This window comes from Ursus arctos, unplaced genomic scaffold, assembly GCF_023065955.2.
Source record: "Ursus arctos isolate Adak ecotype North America unplaced genomic scaffold, UrsArc2.0 scaffold_24, whole genome shotgun sequence".
In the NCBI taxonomy this organism is placed as follows: domain Eukaryota; kingdom Metazoa; phylum Chordata; class Mammalia; order Carnivora; family Ursidae; genus Ursus; species Ursus arctos.
Window position 1 is genome coordinate 35,005,208 of NW_026622919.1, and position 17,793 is coordinate 35,023,000.

Genomic DNA, 17,793 nt, shown 5'->3' on the forward strand with positions numbered 1-17,793 from the left:
AAATTTAGCTGCCTGCCTAGTAGAGAGTGGTAAGTCTAGCTGAAGGAGCAATAGGTGACAGCCCCTGGTGTGGGGGACAACCTGAAGTGCTTTGTCACCAAAGCTGACAAATAAATACATGACCACAGGTGATGGGCTGCAGAAGAGAAAGGTCTATTTCAAGCATGTCCGTCTGGGAACAGGCCTTGCTTTTTATGCCACTATGAATCATATGCCATAAACAGCCTTGGGCTGCTGAGTGAGCTGTAAGTATTACAGATAAACACATGTTAATAGAACAGGGATGTAGCCACAGGACCCAGTTTTATTTTTATGAGGCTTTTTAGATGCCCACCTCCACCTCCGTTGTTTTTTTTTTTTTAAAGCCCATCACTACTTGAAAACCACAAGGAAGAGAGCTGATGGCTATCTCTTCTTGGGAGCTCACACAGGGCATATCACATTGGGGCCCTAACACTCAGCAGCCTTCTTTCCACACCAGGCAGAGCAGGGCTGTGGGATCAGATGAAGGCCCATCCATTCTGGGGTGGATCTGCCTAAAGAATAGATGGGAGGAGAGCCAACTGATTTCTTCTGAGATGAGACGATCTCAGTTGTAACACCCTAGACAAACATTTTTCCTTCTCTAGTAAGAGGAACACAGACTCCTTGGAGAAATAGCTGATTCCAGGGCTGGGGCAGGAAAAACAGAAGATGAGCCTGGAACACACTGTCATAAAAAGCAAGAAAGCACTCAAGTGATTGAGACATGTTAAAAGGACACAGGAGTCAGTGTGAACGTGTTCCCACTGGCCAGATCTGAGACAGTCTGAGCATCAAATTCATCAAAAATAGGACAATGATATTAATTACCAGAATATTTATGGAATGAAATAACCTGTGAGTCCATCCTAATATAAATAATTAAATGGGGGAAGAGGGAAGGGAAAGTTCTCCCTTCCAGCAGAATATTTAATAGACGTCGAAGGAATGATAGAATTAGGAAATCACCATTTTACCACCATCACAGCACTTGATTCTGCCAATTATCAATGGGTACGAAAACTAGTGGGTGAGAGTTTGTTGAGGAACAGAATATTTACATTGTCTCAAAGTATCTCCTCACAAATTACTATTAGCAAACAAAACCTGAAACAAGTAATCACAATTACCATCACCAAGAGCAGGACAAACTTACATATGCCTCCTGATATGATGTCCTGATCATAAATAACACTTCTGGAATATTCCTGCCCAAAATGCATTATCTGAATTTAGCCATGGGGAAATAGAAACAAAACCCAGACTGAGGAACATGCTACAAAAAAGGGGCCTGTGGTGCCTGACTGGCTCGGTTGGTAGAGCATGTGCCTCTTGATCTTAGGGTTGTGAGTTCAAGGCCCGCAATGGGTGTAGAGATTACTTAAAAAAATCTTACTCCCACCAACAAAAAAAAGGTGGCCTGTATTCTTCAAAAAAAGGTCAAGATGATGACAGACTAAGTAATTGAAAAGAGGTTGCAGTGTGTGGTCTAGGGTTAGATCTCAGATCTGAACAACAACAAGTCTGTAAAGGATATTATTATTCATATCAAGTGACTTGATATGAACCATGAATCAGATAGTAGTATTGTATCAGTGTTCTAGTTCCTGATGTAGATAAGTGTCTTGTGTTACAGAAGAGAAAGCCTGTGTTCTTAGAAACACACACTAAATATCTATGGATAAAGGAGCATGAGGTCTACAAATGACTGTCAGATGGTCTGCAGAAACTGTATGTGGGTGTGCTTGGAGAGAGTGGGCAAGCAAGCCCATGTACGTGAACACACAGAAACAATAAAGCGAATGGGACAAGATGTTACCAACAGGTAAATCTAAGAAAAAGGCATCAGAAGTCCTTTGTACTGGGGCGCCTGGGTGGCTCAGTCGTTAAGCGTCTGCCTTCAGCTCAGGGCGTGATCCCGGAGTCCTGGGATCGAGCCCCACATCAGGCTTCTCCACTGGGAGCCTGCTTCTTCCTCTCCCACTCCCCCTGCCTGTGTTCCCTCTCTCGCTGGCTGTCTCTCTCTCTGTCAAATAAATAAATAAAATCTTAAAAAAAAAAAAAGTCCTTTGTACTATTCTAGTAACTATTCGGTGAAATTATATCAAATGGAAAGTTAAAAAGTAAGCCAAGCTAAAGAAATGTTTTTCCTGGCTCCCTGATGCCTAAAATCAGAAGTCAAAGTTAATATCTGTGGGTACAGGGCACTATTCTAAGTGCTTTGTATCTATTAACTCAATCCTTACGACAACCTCAAAGCTGGTATTCTTACTATCCCCACCTTACAGGTGAGCAAACTGAGGCACTGAGAATTTATCTAACTCAACTCACCAAGGTCACAAAACTAGCAAGGGGCAAAAGCCAAGTTTCAGGTACAGCTGCATGGCCCCCAGAGATTTGGGGCACTATGTTATCTTGTCTCTTCTTGCTTACTTGGGTCAGAGGACAAGGAAGTGCTTCAGTAGCAGAATCTCGTTCATTTCAGGAAAGGCTAAAGGATGATGGCAGGCTTCTGGCTGAAACAGCTCAAGTTCCATCTTAGTCCCATTCCGTAACTGAGACCAAGACAATGTCTCCAATAATTCCTGCTCTGTAGATCAGACACGGTTTCCTGGGCACGCCTAAGATTTTTTTTTTTAAACTTTGTCCTAATATATATTTCTTAAAGATTTTATTTATTTATTTGAGAGAAGAGACAGAGCACGAGCAGGGGGGAAGGGGGGAGGGAGAAGCAGACTCCCCGCTGAGTAGGGAGCCTGATGCGGGACTCCATCCCAGGACCCCGGGATCGTGACCTGAGCCAAAGGCAGACACCGAACTGATGGAGCCACCCAGGCGGTATGTCCTAATATTTTTGTAAACACTGATCATATTTACCACATTACATTTAAAGTATCTGTTTATAGATTACCCTGAATCAGGCATGTCTGTTGAATTGTTTCTTTATACCCCAAGTCCCGAATAAAGAGTGTGGCCCGTAGCATTACTCACTGAACATCCATCCTCCAACTTTCTTTACATTCCGCTCACCCACCTTCACGTTGCTATGAACACAGTGCTACGTGGATTTGGTTGCACTGTTTCAGAACACCCAAAGTGAAGTTTTTATGTGAGCCCAGACCTGGTTCCTTGGGTGCCAGGGTGAAACAGAAATGTTCACTTCGTCTGTGAGTGGGCAGTCAGCTCTCCATTAAACAAGCAAGCAGTGGCTTTAAACTCGTTCATTACAGTGCTCCAAGAACTTGCCCTTTTGATGCTCTTGGGGAGTGTTTAAAAGTTCATGTAGATGGCTTCTGCGACATGGGACCTGAAAGGCACTGGGCCTTTCTCTCTACATCACTTGCCCCCCTACCCTCCTTGTCTTCCACTTTTCGGTCTAAGGCTGCCCATGACTTAGAAATTATGCACACTTCTCACTAAGGGCAGAGTGCTTGGTATCCCCTGTGAATCACGTGACTGTATGTTTTACTCCTTAATCAGACGGTAAGTCTGAGCTTGGGAGAACACATTGTTTGCTCTTGTAAGAAATAGGCCGGACTCTAAGTCCAGAGCCACATTCAGGCACAGCGATGCCCAGGCAGGAGACTGGTTGTAAGCGGGACTACAGTCTTACAACACTTCTGTACCGGCTGGCAAGCAGTCACAGTCCTAAGCGCCCTGAGCATCCACTGCCCCCACCCTGGGAACTGGGGCCACTCATGCTCCAACCCCAGGGCCCCTGAAACCTGCTGGGCAGGCCTAAGATTTAAGGGTAGCTCCTCATGTTACTGTGAGATCAAGAACCAACAACAGCGGGTAAAATCACAGCCCGGCCAGGGACAAGGGATGGTAGGACCAAGGATATGGATGAATAGAAAGTTCCAGACCTTTAGAACATCCTCCCTCTGGGTAAACCACCAACACTGTGCTTACGTATGTGTGCACCCGCACGTGTACTGTATATGTACCCCTGTACTATCTACAGCGCACACCATTTACCGAGCACTCACTGTGTGCCAGGCGCCACACTTAGCGCCTTCGGGATCACATAGCTCGTAAGTCACCATGCACAATTCAGACCTAGTTCTGGTCAGCTGTTAACACTGCTACCAAGCTGCAGTCGTCAATGTCACTGAGCGCTTTCCAAATTGCTTCACACACATCGTCTCTAATCCTTATAACAACCCAACCTTACAGACAGGGCATCTACTTTACAAATGAGAAAAACCAAGGCTCTGAAATGTAAAGCTACGTGCCCAATGGCATCCAGCTCTCACGTCGCAAAGTCTGGATTTAGACTTGGGTCTGGCTATCTCCAAAGCTTGTGTTCTTCCACACGAAATGCACCCACATCGGCCAAGCAGCTATCCTGGCAGTGGCCACAGAAGGGCAGATCAGCTGGAGGGTTTGGTTCACTGTGTTAGGAAAGGAGTTAAGAGCACGGCTCAGCGCCGGGTGCAGAGGGCAAGGACTTCTGGGCTTAGGAGCATGGCATTCTGGAAACAAGGTCTTGGCTTTACAAAGTTGGAGGGACAGAAGGGTGGCTCCTGGACTAACAGAGGTCTTGTCAAGCCAGTCAAGCTATTCCAGAGCTCTAAAAGAGTAACAGACTAAACACCTGCAATGCTCTGGCCCTCCTGAGACTAGGAAGATCAGAGCATTCCCCCAAAGGTTGCCTTGTTTGACTCCTTCCTTAATGCCTCTGATCGCAGTTCAAGACCTACCTCAAAAAAGCATCAAAGCAAGGAACAGACAGATGTAGAGGACGTGTGTATTTTAAAATGCACACGAGAAAGTCAAGGATTTGTGTGCTTTAAGTGGGGGGAGAAAAGGTTTGCTAAATTTTATTTTCTAAAAATACGAGGCTGCTCTTAAGCTAGTTAGACCCTTGTGTAGCACACCAAGGGCCCCCCTCTCCTTGTACAGCAAAGCAGCCAGCCCTGGTAATGATTTAGGGGAGATTAACAAATATGTCAATGTCTATTTTCTGCTTAATTTAAAAGCGGCGTCTATAAAGATTTTTGACTTCTGAACCCTGTTCGCCTGAAAGAAAGAAGGTAAGAATGAGGAGGGGGATAAAGAGTGATTACCCTATCATTGATCGTTTGTCAGGAGCATTCCTTATTCACTGGACTATTGTAAAAAGCTAAGCTCTCGATCAATCCTGTAAGCTCCCTGTACAATTAAATATCTTGGAATGGTTTTCTTTCTTTTCTAGCCAGATTGCAGGGCCTCAGGGTTTTTAGGAAAGCAAGTCGTTGTGTGCGTGTGTTTAAGAATATGCTACAGGGAGGAAAGTCATTCTTTTTCTAGAATCCTACTTTAGGAAAAGGCTGAAATAATGGGAGAAGAAAGGTAGATTACTCCCATCTCTACCTTCCCCAAATAAAAAGTCCCCATGAACTCCCAAAAATCCAACCTTAGAGTTAAAAATATTTTAATGTAAAGAGCTGAATCCAGAAGGAGGGTATACTAGTCCGATCAAATGAGGAAAGCTAACATTACTGTGGTGGTACCATGTGCAGAAATGCTGAAGTACCTTTCCTTTCCTCCTCACAAACACCCTCAAAGATGGGTACCTTACAGATGAGGAAACCGAGGCTCAAAAAAAGGAAGTAACGTGCTCAAGGCTGCGAAGCCAGGAAACTGTGGAGCTGGGATCTGGGCTTAGATAGTCTGGCTTCAGAGCTCATGCTCTTTTTAAATTCATTTTATATTTTTAAAATTTCCCCCAGAGTGGGTGCACGGTTCCTGGAAGTACTGCAATAGCAGGTCGACAAGTGCAGTGGACGGAGCAAGCTTCTATTCTGTCTCCTAATTCCAAAAATCCGTTTAATATATTGTCCTCGGATGGAGGACGTATCAGATATTAAACTGATAAGAACAGATACTATACTTGATCTTAGCCAAAAGGCCGAGAAGCGATATAGAGCCAGTGCCCTTTAAATGAAACAAGTTAAATTGACCCACAAGTGTCCACAGGGCAGCAGCCTGTCAGGTGTTCCTGGGGCCAGGACATAATGAAAAGCCACGTTTCTCCTCCATGGGGTCAAAGCTGGAGAGAAGCTTCCGAGGAGAGACCTGATTTCTGTAGCAGGAGGTGTTTTTTACCCAGCCATGACACTGAAGGAGGGCAGGAGGAGGGGAGCCTCACCCTATGGACGGGCAGATCACATCCTATGGTGGAGGATTTGGGGGCAGGGGTGAGACCTTCAAAGCTCAGAATAAAAATCAGACTGGTAGGCTGAAAATTCTCCTCTCAGCCAAAGACAAAAGAAATCTCTTGTGCTCAGTTTCTCGTTTATGTAACAACGATCCTAAGCTGGCAAAAAGGAAAAATGTTTAATAAAAGAATGTGATATTAAAGTGTTTTTTATTTTCTAGTTACACTAAGAAGCCTATGTAAATTTAAACCCAATTTCAACTTTTATGGGTCCTTCTTCCTTGTCTTAAGAAAGCAATTTGCTTTGATTGGTTAAATACTTATGAAGCCAAAGAGAAGGACGAGACCACTCTCCTCGCTCAACTCCAGAATATCTCAGATACAAGAACACACATCAGTACCTCAACCTGGAGACTGAAAAATCAGCATAAAAAAGACTGGAATCTTATTAAGATTCAGAAGTACAAACATAAGTAGCTGTTTAAAAGATCTGTGTAATCACATTTTCGATGTTGAAAGAAATTTCCCTGTAAAGATAGTAAGATAGGATGGAAAAAAAAACAAACAAAAAAACCCCTGCAAAACGATTTCTGTATCCATCACAGGTGTGCCTTTCTTTACACAAAAGCATTCTGGAAAAACTGAGTAAATCAGATCCTGTTTTAAATGCCTTCAGGGAGCTATTTAGAAGGAACCCTGCAGTGAATCCTTTGGTAAAGCAAATAATCCTTTTGTAATGGGAATAATTTCTCCCACCTATCTAGTTTTTTTAAAATCCCATTTTCATATATCTGCTTTTCTTCAAAGGGGGCCACACCTATCTAAATATACAACTGCATTTGCATACTGATTTTAACAGCAATCCTCTCAGGGATGTTTAACCCTAGGTTCCTTGCTATGGTGTTAGTACTCCGCTGTTCATATTTTTAAAAATCATTACAGTAAACCAGGAGATTTCCAAATAGGAATCAAAGACTCTGTTACTGCCCCTGCAGCCCTGTGCCCCCACGCAAACAGTCCACGCAGAAGAGTCAGGAAGCCGCACAGAATTCTCTGAATTCTTGAGGCAGTTAAGTCTCAAAGTCTTTACTATTTTCCTTTCCTTAGTTGCTAGCCTACTCCCCCAGTCTAGCAGGTCAAGGGATGGCATGGCTCTGGGTCAACTGAGGCCAGGCAGGGAACAGGGTCTCTCAGACATATTCTGATGACAGCCCACAGGCAGACAGAAGCTTACGTTCAATTCAACAAAAATGCCAGCCAGGTCTCTCCGTCTGACAGAACTGTGAATCACTGCTTCCTGGGATGAGGCAAGCCCAAGTGCTTTTAGAAATGCAACCTGATGAATGGAACAGACCAAAACAGCCCCTTCTCCTTCCCAGAAAATGCTGTCACTATTGCACCAGATTGCCTCACACCGAAGACCTTGTAAATCAGCGTGATGAGGTGCGTGGCAGGATGCCGCTAATTCAGGGAAGAGGCACCATCCCATAATCTCTCCTCATGGGCCTGCCTCCCCCAGAGCCCAGTGCTTGGACGGCCATGGTGCCAAGTGAGGACACTGAGTGTGTACAAGAGTTGACAGGGCAAGAGGCCACTTCCCACGCTTTAGAACCAGAACTTCTTTCCCTTCCGCCTTTCCGGGCAAGAGATGCTGCTTTCTGACTCAAACAAGCAACTCTAGCTCTTTTCAGTTTACAACATTTTGAAGATGGACACAAGTGATGGAAAAGCACACACAGCTCAGATACTTCGATCACTTCTGCCAGAAAACCAGCTTAACCCCAGAATCCCCTTAACCCAAGGAAGTGTCCTTTTCCTGTTATCTGGATGCTAAAGAGAAGGCTTGGGAGGAAGGCATTCCCGTAGATGTCTGCGGACATATCTATCCTCACCTGAAGCCACAATACTGCCTTGGGGAGAGGGTGTGCTGGGTGGAAGGGCCAGCGCGGGCCAGCCTCAGCGCTCAGCCGGAGCTGCCCTTGCTTGAGTCAGACCGTCCCTCTCAGGGCGTGCTCCATGTAGGCACAGCCAAGCCGCTGCCTGGCAGGCTGCCCGGTTGGCTGGGAACAGGGCCACGTTCGAAACGTGTGTCTGGAGCAGGATAGCATCTCACGAAGTGGCTCCTTTGCCTAAAGACTGTGTTGAGGGAGAGAGATGGAGGGGAACTTATGATTGCTTCACGCTTGGACTGGACAGCGCTTGCTCTCTCTCAATTGATTTGTCATTTCCCTCCTAGCACAAGATGAGGGTAAGGATCCAGGAGAAAATCTCAGGTCCTGGCGTCAAGAGGCCAGGCTAGGAAGGCCATCTTACGCTGCAGCCACTCCCTGCTCCTGGCTCTCTGAGGAGGCAGAAGGATGTCAGGGAGACACGAAGAGGCCATGGACGGCTGGGGCTCTATTTCCAGAGAAGGAATTCAATTTCCTTAAGGTAACCAGACTGGTAGGATGTTATCTGCCCTGCACGGACTCTACCAAGCCTGTTCTGAGAATCCGGCAGTGCGACACTATGGTATTTGGGCTTATATCACATTTCTTTCTCTCTTTACCTCTATCAGGAATCAACGTATGTGCTGTGTTCATGCTCTATGATAATCATGTAACGACAAACTAGTAATTCACCTTCTACCCAAAAGAACTATATAAAATGACGAAAGGTCAGCTTTTAAAAATAAGAAATCCAAAAGAGATGAAGTTAGCGGTTCAGAAATTAAATATTACTCATTATCCTTAGAGAATAAATAGTAATTATGTTTTTGAGCGCAGTTAATCAGTTGTGCATTGGTTTGTCTAAGTGTTCTGACAGCATGCTCCCCAGTGCAGAGGCCGATCTGGGAAGAGACTGGGAACATAAGGTAACATCCACTCCTACAGGCTTCTTCCTGAATCAGATTTTTCTCAATGGAATTGGCTTTAGATGACAAAGGGAAAGAATTCCTGTTTAGTTTTGATCAGGCTCAGTACTCAGCTGAGGTAAAATCTGGGGAAATCCTGAGAAAAGTAGAGCACAGGGAACTACAATCCCATTCTGGGCTCTCACGTACATTATTTTGTGTCTTATGATTTGAGTCTTCTTTTTGCCTTACCCTCTCAATCTGGAAAATGAGAGGTCATTTTCACCCACTTTGTGAAAAAGCACCTTGGCAGTCTTTGGTTCTAGGCACTGATTGAGAAAGAAGCCAAAAGCCGAAGCAAACCCCAAAGAAGCTGAGTTCCTAGCATGTCCTGTAACACCCCTGCTGGCCTGTGACCCCACAAATACACCTGGTATGTATGATCTCTCTGAAAAACCACAATTGCCTGAGGGACAACACCACTTCTTCTATTTCTTTCGTATTTCGTTTCCTATACCACTTGTTCCAAAAGTAGACCCATGCCACAGAGATACCAAACGTGGCTGCCTGCTTCTTCTGACGATTCGTGTGGGAAGGAAATGACACCAATCCCCATGTTTGAAAAATGCTTCGTGGATTCAAAGCGAGCGCACATTCGTCTGATCTTCACAGTGGCTAGGTTGGGGGCGTTATCCCCACTCTTAGATGAAGAAGCTAATGTTTGGAGGAGTTAAAACAATTTACCTGCACGCAACCTAACCGAAACTTGTACATGATTATTTTTATTCTAGATCCACTCTCGCGTTCCCGCCCTGCCCTGGGCCGGAGCCTGCTTCCCATTTAGCAGACTAAGGATTCTTTCTCTAGTGCCATTTTGGTCAAGGTTAAATAAATACGGTTTTCTTCAATGTGGAGAGGAAATTGATAATGAGATGATTTGTAACAAATGATTAAACGGCCATCACTTGGGAATCTCCTCCCTCTCCCCTTCCTGTATTTCAAAAGTGAAAAGGTGCTGGGTGAAGGTGGGAGCGATATCACTTTCCTTCAAGAGAAAGAAGCTTCGGCCCCACACCCCTCACCATCCAGTGGTTCTGCAAACAGATGTCAGAGAGGATCCCTCTTCCTACCACCCAGTTACTCTGAAGGGATGATAACAGCCATTGGGGGGTTAAAAAGAGGCAGTGAACCCCCAGTTAATGAGTAGGAATTCAGCAGGCAGTGTAAGATAAATGGAGCTCTCTCTGCTTCTGCTAGAGTCAGCATGAACTGCGGCCCTGCGGCTTGTTGGTGGCAAATGGAGTGCGCGAAATATCAAAGGGCAGTGATCCAGAAGAAGACCGACTTTGACAAATTTTAAATTGGCCAGAAAGAAAACCAGCAAAAAAGGGGGAAAAAAAAAAAAAGAAGAAGAAGAAGAAGAAAAAATGAAAAAAACAAAAAAGGAGAGAAAATTACACAATTCACTGTGTCCTGCAATTGTGGCACTGCTGCCTTTGTACAGAATTAGTGGTAAAAACAGCAGCGACGATTGCCTGATGCTGGGAGCAATTATGAGCCATCTAAGTGAGATGCTTATCAGTGGCCGAAGCTTTTAGAGCTCTCTCTCTACACAGTTGTGAGTAACTTGCTCTCGAGCTGCAGTTCCTTTAATTAAAGTGTATAGGGCTGGTCAGAAGTAATTATCCTGTTTGGTGAAGAAAGAGAAAAACACCACCTCAACAATTCTGGGTGGCAATAGATTTTAGAAACAGCTTTGCCAATTCTTGTTGTATGTGTGCGCTTCCCATAAAAGGATCAGGCCAAGATGGGTTAGAGTTATTGGCGGTTGTTACCTAATGGCAAACAATGGGACGCACACAGGGTTCATTAGAACCGCAGTCACTGTGTTTGGCAAGCAAGCTGGCTCAGCGCTCCAAACTGCCGGGATGTGCAGTCTCTGGAGTGCAGACAAGCGCTTGGAAATTTTTGTGTCTCTAGATGGTGAGCGTATAAAGAGGCCGCAAATAGTACTTTATTAATTTACTATTTGAAACAAAAAATGAACTAGCACCTCTCTTTTTTGTGCCTTCCATTCACGGAGTTTCACTACCTTTTAAAGCCAACCACTGCGTTCCTTTAGAAAAACAAAACCAAAACAAACCAACAAATCAAAGAACCTCAAGCAATTATCTTCACTAACCATACACGGCAAGGGGCTCGATGGGAGATCTGGGCAGAAAGGTGTGTTTTAAGGGACCTGAAACTCATTTGGTCTCTGGACTCAACACAGGGCTCCGAGGGTTCAGGCCTATGTGCAAACTGCAGCGTCTTCCAAAAGCTCCAAAAACAAACGAGCAAGAGAGTAGTGGCCGGAAGCATCACGCGCCAGTGTTCCCGGGCTACTGCTGCCACGGCCTCTGTGTGGAAGCGCACAGGGCACAATCTTTAGTTCTGTTTCTCTAGCTCGGGATGGCCCCCGAACACCACCTGGGTAGGTCTCCAGCTTCTCTGTCCCAGGACACTGACTCTCACATCCCTCAGAAACGAGGCAGGCTAGTCCAAAGACATAGACAGAAACAGGACATTGAAGCCTAGCATACTCTCTGCCTGATTAGGCTGCCCCCCCGACAGCAACTTCTAGCTAATCATTCTTTACAAGGACATCCACACGGCCAGAAAGATGGGCTATGTGCATGATAAGAAAATACCAGAAGAAAACTTGGGTGACTTTTGCTTTTTTTAGGTCCCACTTTCCCTCCTATTACATACACTATTTCATTCTACCAGGGCTCTTACCATATAGAGGACAGTAAATAAAGATTATCATGAATTTGATCAAATGCTTCAGTGCCTCCTCCCCTGGCCTATGAATGCACTCATTACAAATCAGCTGAATGGCTCATTGATTTGCCAGGAGGACAAGCAGACATACCCAATCGCTCAGCCAAGCGAATGTAGACTGGGTCCACCCGACGCATGGTTTTCACCAGATCCTTTCTGCGGAATTTGATTTCTACTGTCCCCTCTGGCTCCAGAACTGATCCCCTGGATCCAAGAGAAACAAAACAGAAATAGAGGCACTTTAAAGGAAGGAGACAACAGAATGAGGCCGGTTACAATTTGCAGACCGGGAAATAGCTTCATTATGGTTTTGGCCACCCATGGCTCACAGAAGGAACCCCGGGGAGGGAAGCAGGCATCAGAAAGTGTCTATGTGGGGTGTGAGAAAGGCCAGGCAAAAAGCAATTAAAATAATTCTCATTACCACACCAGTCTACTTCCATCTCAAAAGAGGAATACAGATTCCACCATCTACAGCTGATAAGGGTAACAGGAATCACATTCTTTTCCAGGAAAAAAGAAAAAGACGATGTGGGCACAGTGGCAGGGGAACAACCTCCAGCACTTAGTCTGTACAATGAGGGGTCAATGCCGATGGGTCCCACACACAGCGGTCAGTCTGCTGGCAGGATCCCCACGGGAGGGAAAACATTCTGCCTACCGCTATGGAGAGGTCTCAGGGTCATTTCTAGTTTCTAGTGCATACTGATGATGTCCTATCACCAGGAACTTGACAACTTAAAAAACAACCACCACCACCTTTTACATTAAGAAAAAAAAATTACAGCTAATACTTACTATGTACATGGCACTGTTCTAAGTGCTTACATATAAAGCTTCATAGCAATCCTATACGAGTCTGCATCCCCTATGAGGGAAGCAACGAGTATCCCTCAGCTTACCGAGGAGGAAACTAAGGAAACTAAGGGCATTAAGAGACTTGTCCAAGCCTAACACATGACAGGACTGCACCTGCAGTCAGGTGGTCTTGTTCCACAGTCTGCAGAGGAACTGTCTGTGATCTGGTATCAGATCAGGGGCTAGATTTGGATTTAAAAATAGTAAGTCCCTCAGTACAGACAGCTAGCCTAGTGATTTTGCAATAAAACTACTGGACTCTCCCAAGCAGCTGTTGAAGTAGGAGGCTAAAATCACGGGGAAAGACAGAAACAGGTACTCTGATAAAATGATCGGACGCAGGAATTGGCATGGAAAATGTCAAGGAAACACAATGTGAAATTTACCTGTTTTGGAAAGGGTTGAAAACAGATTATGAAAGTAAGCTGGATGTGGTCTGTTTTACTTAAGTATTTTCAAGGACCACCTCCCGACAAAAGCCTGGGACTTTCTCTTGCAGTTCTCTGGGTGCTGTGAGCACGGTGCTCTCCAAGGCTTCTAGAATGCCAGAGTGAGCAGCGCTGGTTTGGAGTCACAGAATGTGGGTGCTGTGGGGGCACCTCAGTGGCGAGCAGCTCATCCCACAGACAAGCAGCAGCGGTCCAAGGAGAGTAAGGCTGCTTCAGGTTCCTCGCCAGCCAGTGGCAGAGCTGGGTGAAGACCCTAGAACTCCACAGACTAAGAATTTAGTCCTTCCACTCCAACTTGCCTTGAGCTCCCTCTGTCACATGTCTAAGAAAGAGAGAGTCATCAGGCCTATCTGCACAAGAACAGGAGAGACTCTCTCCAAGTCTCTCCCAGTGCCTGGAATAGAGGACATTTTGGTAAAAGAATCTGGGCTGTGGGATCCCACTGGGAAAGCCTGACTCCCACCTGCTTTCCTTCTCATCCTAGCAGACACTATTTAGAAAATCTCTTTCGCTGACCTTGGAGACCTCTGGGAATAGACAGATTCAAATAAAGTTCTCTTGGTTATGATGTTCTCCAGGAGGAAACCAACAGTTAGAGGATCCCTAGAGGCAGGGAATGGAAATGAAGAAGGAACGCTACCTGCTCTCTCGGTCAGCATACATCTCCATGTGCCGGGGGTTGATGGTGGGGTCGATCACAACCCAGGAGCCCCCCCGGAGCTCAGCCTGAGGAGGAATGTACACCAGCACCGGCTGGGAGCACTCCCGTAAGCTATCCACAATGTAAGCACCAAACTTCAGCACTTGGTCGTACATATCTGTGGAGAATGAGACAAATCAGAAATCGTGAAACAGTGCTTCCAAATATTGTTCACATCATGGCACACATAGAAAATAACACAGTGTGCCTCCACGAAGAGACTGCTCATACCAGAGGTGACAGGCCTGGGGGTTCAGCCACCCCGGGTCCTGTCCGGCCACCCGGAAGACTGAGAGGAGGGGTATTTCCACCTGTATTCTGTTCAAGACTGCAGGGGATCTTCAAAAGCACAAGAGAAGTGTACTGTCTTTCATAAGACACAGTGTGCAAGCCCTATGGATTGCCTATCCACTTTATAGCCTTTCTGAATTGCTGGATTCGGGTCTCATCACATTAATTCACACTTGCTCTACAAATGCTGAGTATTTTTCATGTCAATATGTGATCTCTCTCACTACATTAAGTTTTCTGAAGGAAGGAACTATTCGAGCTCTTTTCGAGTCTTCTCGTGATACTTAGAATATGATAAGCTCTTAAAATGTGCAGCTAATGGAAATGAAGCCTTCAAAAATTTTATCTTCAAAAACGGCCTCTTTCCTCTTTGTATCCCCAGTGTCTCGTCTGGTGCCTCGAACACAGTCAGTGCTCAGGAAGCGTCTGCTGAAGGAGCGGGTAAGCACATACACACGTCGGAGAGAACACAACCAGAAAGAACAAATTCTTTCTCAGGGCATCAATGAGAGAAAAAACTGAAAATGCATATGTAGTTATTGGAAATGTCACACAGCCACGTAAAAACAAGAGTCACCTCTTCATTTTGCTAAAGAGCACACCTTGTAACCCCCCAGGGCCAGGAGCAGCCTGAAGAAAAGGCGCCCTGGTGCATCAATAAAGTGAGTCCTTGGAAAGTAGGATTGGTTATCATTTATTTCCCAACAATTTATGGACCTCTTCCCATCTCCTAGCCCCCTGAAGTCTACACATGGCTAAAGTTTTAGGTTTATGATTCTAGATGTTTAATGAGCACTTCAGTGGAACCACAATGGATCCTTTCTAAACACCAAATAACAGGTTCAACGGAGTTCAAACTTTCCTATCAAAGCAAGGATCTCAATTTGGAATAAATCAATTCTGGAAATCCAAAGCAGAGAAGCATTTTTCAGAAAGTTAAGAGCAAACCCAAATAGAAAATGCTTTCATTGTAGTTACTGGCAAATTAAACTGCCACCTTCTCCAAAGTAAAAATGGCTCTCTCTGTACAAACCATCAGTGAGCACACTTCACCGCAAAGTATATGCCTCTCTCTATTGCTGGGCCTGGCCGCTCTGGGACGGCTTCAGAAACTCCAAAAATGCAGAAGTTGCTCCAAGGAAAAACTCCCTACTCTATGAGGAATGTGTATGGTCACATACCCTGTATATATGATCAGAGCAAAGACATTTATTCCTTTGGGAGGAAAGCAAAGACCAAAAAAATTTACTGCTAATTACACAACTGCTGTATGAAGAGCAGGAATAAAGGACTTTAAGCGCTTTACGCTAATTCTGCGGTTATGAAAATAATTGCTCAGTTCAAATTATTTTAACTAAATTAATTCTTTAGTGGATATTTCAACCAGTGCTACATAATAAAATAATTGTGTAATTAGCAGTACATTTTTCAGTGTTGCCAAGAGTACAGTCTCAGTCTCAGAACAAGTAAGAGAAAGGAGTGGCCCTCGGTGGTATTGCGCGCAGAGAAGAAATGGAACGCGGATAAAAGGAGAAAGCGAAACAGCAGAAAACAGTGTGCAAAGTCATCCTATGTGAGAGGAAAAAGTAAGCAGAGGGAAACGAAGATAGTTTCCAGGCTCTTCCCTCACTTCTGTTTGTTAAAGATCTAAATTAAAATCTGTCCGTACTACCTACGATGAACAGACCCAGCCCCTAGAAAGAAAGGAAGGACTTTATTTAAAATGTGCGCCCACTTATTTAAATTTAAAAAAACCCAAGTTTGTAGGATATGCAGTTTGGGAGGAAGCTGAATCTGTGTGCATTTTTTGCTGTTGTGAAATGAACTTTGGTCTCTCTTTTTCATCACCATGGCTAATTTGCTGTGCACCATGGAGCATGATTTCAGATACATACACATATGAATCGTTTAATCATTAGAAAACCATGTTCTTACATCCATGTTATCGGTGAGTAAACTGAGGCTTAAATAAGTGAATAAACGGCAGAGGTAAAATTCGAACCCAGATCTTTTGGGCTCTGAAGTCCACTTTCCGTGACTTCGTTCTTACTGGGAGGAAAGAGCATGAGGCTGAGGTAACCCGCTTTCCGGCATCTGATACAATGGCTGAGTAAAATCAAAACCAGAAAAGAGACTGGAATAAATGACTGAAGATTTGTAAAATTCTCCTGGATGTTTTTGTATGTTCGGAAACGTCAGCAATTGTACTGATGACACTACTAGCTACCTGAAGGGCTTGGGTCTGACTGCCGAGCAATTATCTCCAGGCCCCACGACTGTGAGTAGCGAAGGGGTATCAGGCTTCATTAAAGCTGACAAGCTTGGGACCGCAAACAATGCCTCCATCTAACCTAGAACACCAACAGACCTGCAATCCAGCCATCAAAACACCCAAAAGCAACAAAGGCTATTAAAATATAAATGGACACACACGAAACAAACTGTACAAACAACACGCTCATGATGAATCACAGCGGCCCCAAACCACACATTCTGAAAGGCAGGTTGAAGCACCGGCTACAGTCTGACACACGTTTGTCTGAAATCCCTTCACATTTGAGACAGAGCAAAAAAGCACAGCCAAGAGTCGCAGGGGAGAATGTATTCCCGGGGGTTTAGGCTAGACCTCAGTCTAGGGAATTTTAAAGCTATGCATATGCTGACTGCCAGTTCTCAGGCCATGAGAAAAGCAACTGAGAATGGAAAATACTGATAGGTTCTTCAGTGGAGAGGCGGGGGCTTGGCACTTCCTAAGCACTATGAGCAAAGCACATCTGCATATGCTCACACAGCCTTTCCAGGGTGTTCTCAGCATCCAGGCACCAACCCTGCCTAGGGCCTGCATTGTTACACAACATGGATAAACCGTGGCAGCCACATGCACCAAACAAGGGAGCAGGGTGGTAGGGTGTTTCCACAGTGCCCCATACTCTTGAAACTGGAACAGATCTTATTGGCTTGGGGCGAGATTATCTGTTAGAAGCTGAAGGTAAACATTAGACACACACAAGCCGCACATACATAACGTGTCTCATCAGTTCATTATGGCCGGCTGACACAGTATTTCGACAACCGAGTAATCAGAGACTTTAAAATAGACTTTCATTTCAGTTAAAGTTTTCAATAAATGTTTTTTTATTGTTATTTATAACCTGTCCCAGGAAAAAATAATAAGTATAACATGAAAAGCCAACTGAGAGTGACCCTGTAGCACCAGCAGTGAGGCAGCTTAATATCACTGGGATTTGCATCCTATCAAGCTATTCATGCTGAGGCTGGGACCCTGGTGCTAATTTCTAGTAAATTTCACGCTTGATGTCTCCCTGTTGTGGGTCATTGCCGGTTCGTCTAAATAAACTGCTTCCAAATGGCTCTTCCATCTAAATATTCAGCCAGTTTTTATAATTTAATTTTGCATTATGCTGAATAGCCTTCCGGCCAGATAGAACTCATTGGAAAAAAAGCACCAATACCATCTTGACATACTTTTATTTATTTATTTATATTTTTACTGCTCGAATTAGACCTCCTAGGCTGACTAGTAAAGAGTTTTTTTTTTCCCTCCACTAATGTCAATTTTCAGCATAGCAAGAGCTGTCTCTAATCTTTTCCTACTCATTACACACAATTTTGGAGTCATTTTACCCACAGTGCAGTCGGCTCCTGGCTGTGTGTT

The 17,793-nt window shown here is 44.7% G+C and overlaps 1 protein-coding gene and 1 non-coding gene across 15 annotated transcripts in view; both read right to left on the reverse strand.

The window, feature by feature from the left end:
* The window catches only part of ACACA (acetyl-CoA carboxylase alpha), a 280,386-nt gene that overhangs the window by 37,191 nt on the left and 225,402 nt on the right, over positions 1-17,793 (reverse strand). For all 14 annotated transcript variants that reach the window (XM_057317769.1, XM_026517535.4, XM_048223482.2 and 11 more), the window contains 2 exons: positions 13,767-13,944; positions 11,911-12,023 (listed from right to left, as the gene is read on the reverse strand). In XM_057317769.1, coding sequence (XP_057173752.1) covers positions 11,911-12,023; positions 13,767-13,944 — 291 coding nt within the window. The remainder of the gene's footprint in view (positions 1-11,910; positions 12,024-13,766; positions 13,945-17,793) is intronic.
* On the reverse strand, positions 5,736-5,926 carry LOC113269230 (U2 spliceosomal RNA). The gene has a single exon (XR_003321387.2). It is a non-coding gene; the product is annotated as a U2 spliceosomal RNA (small nuclear RNA).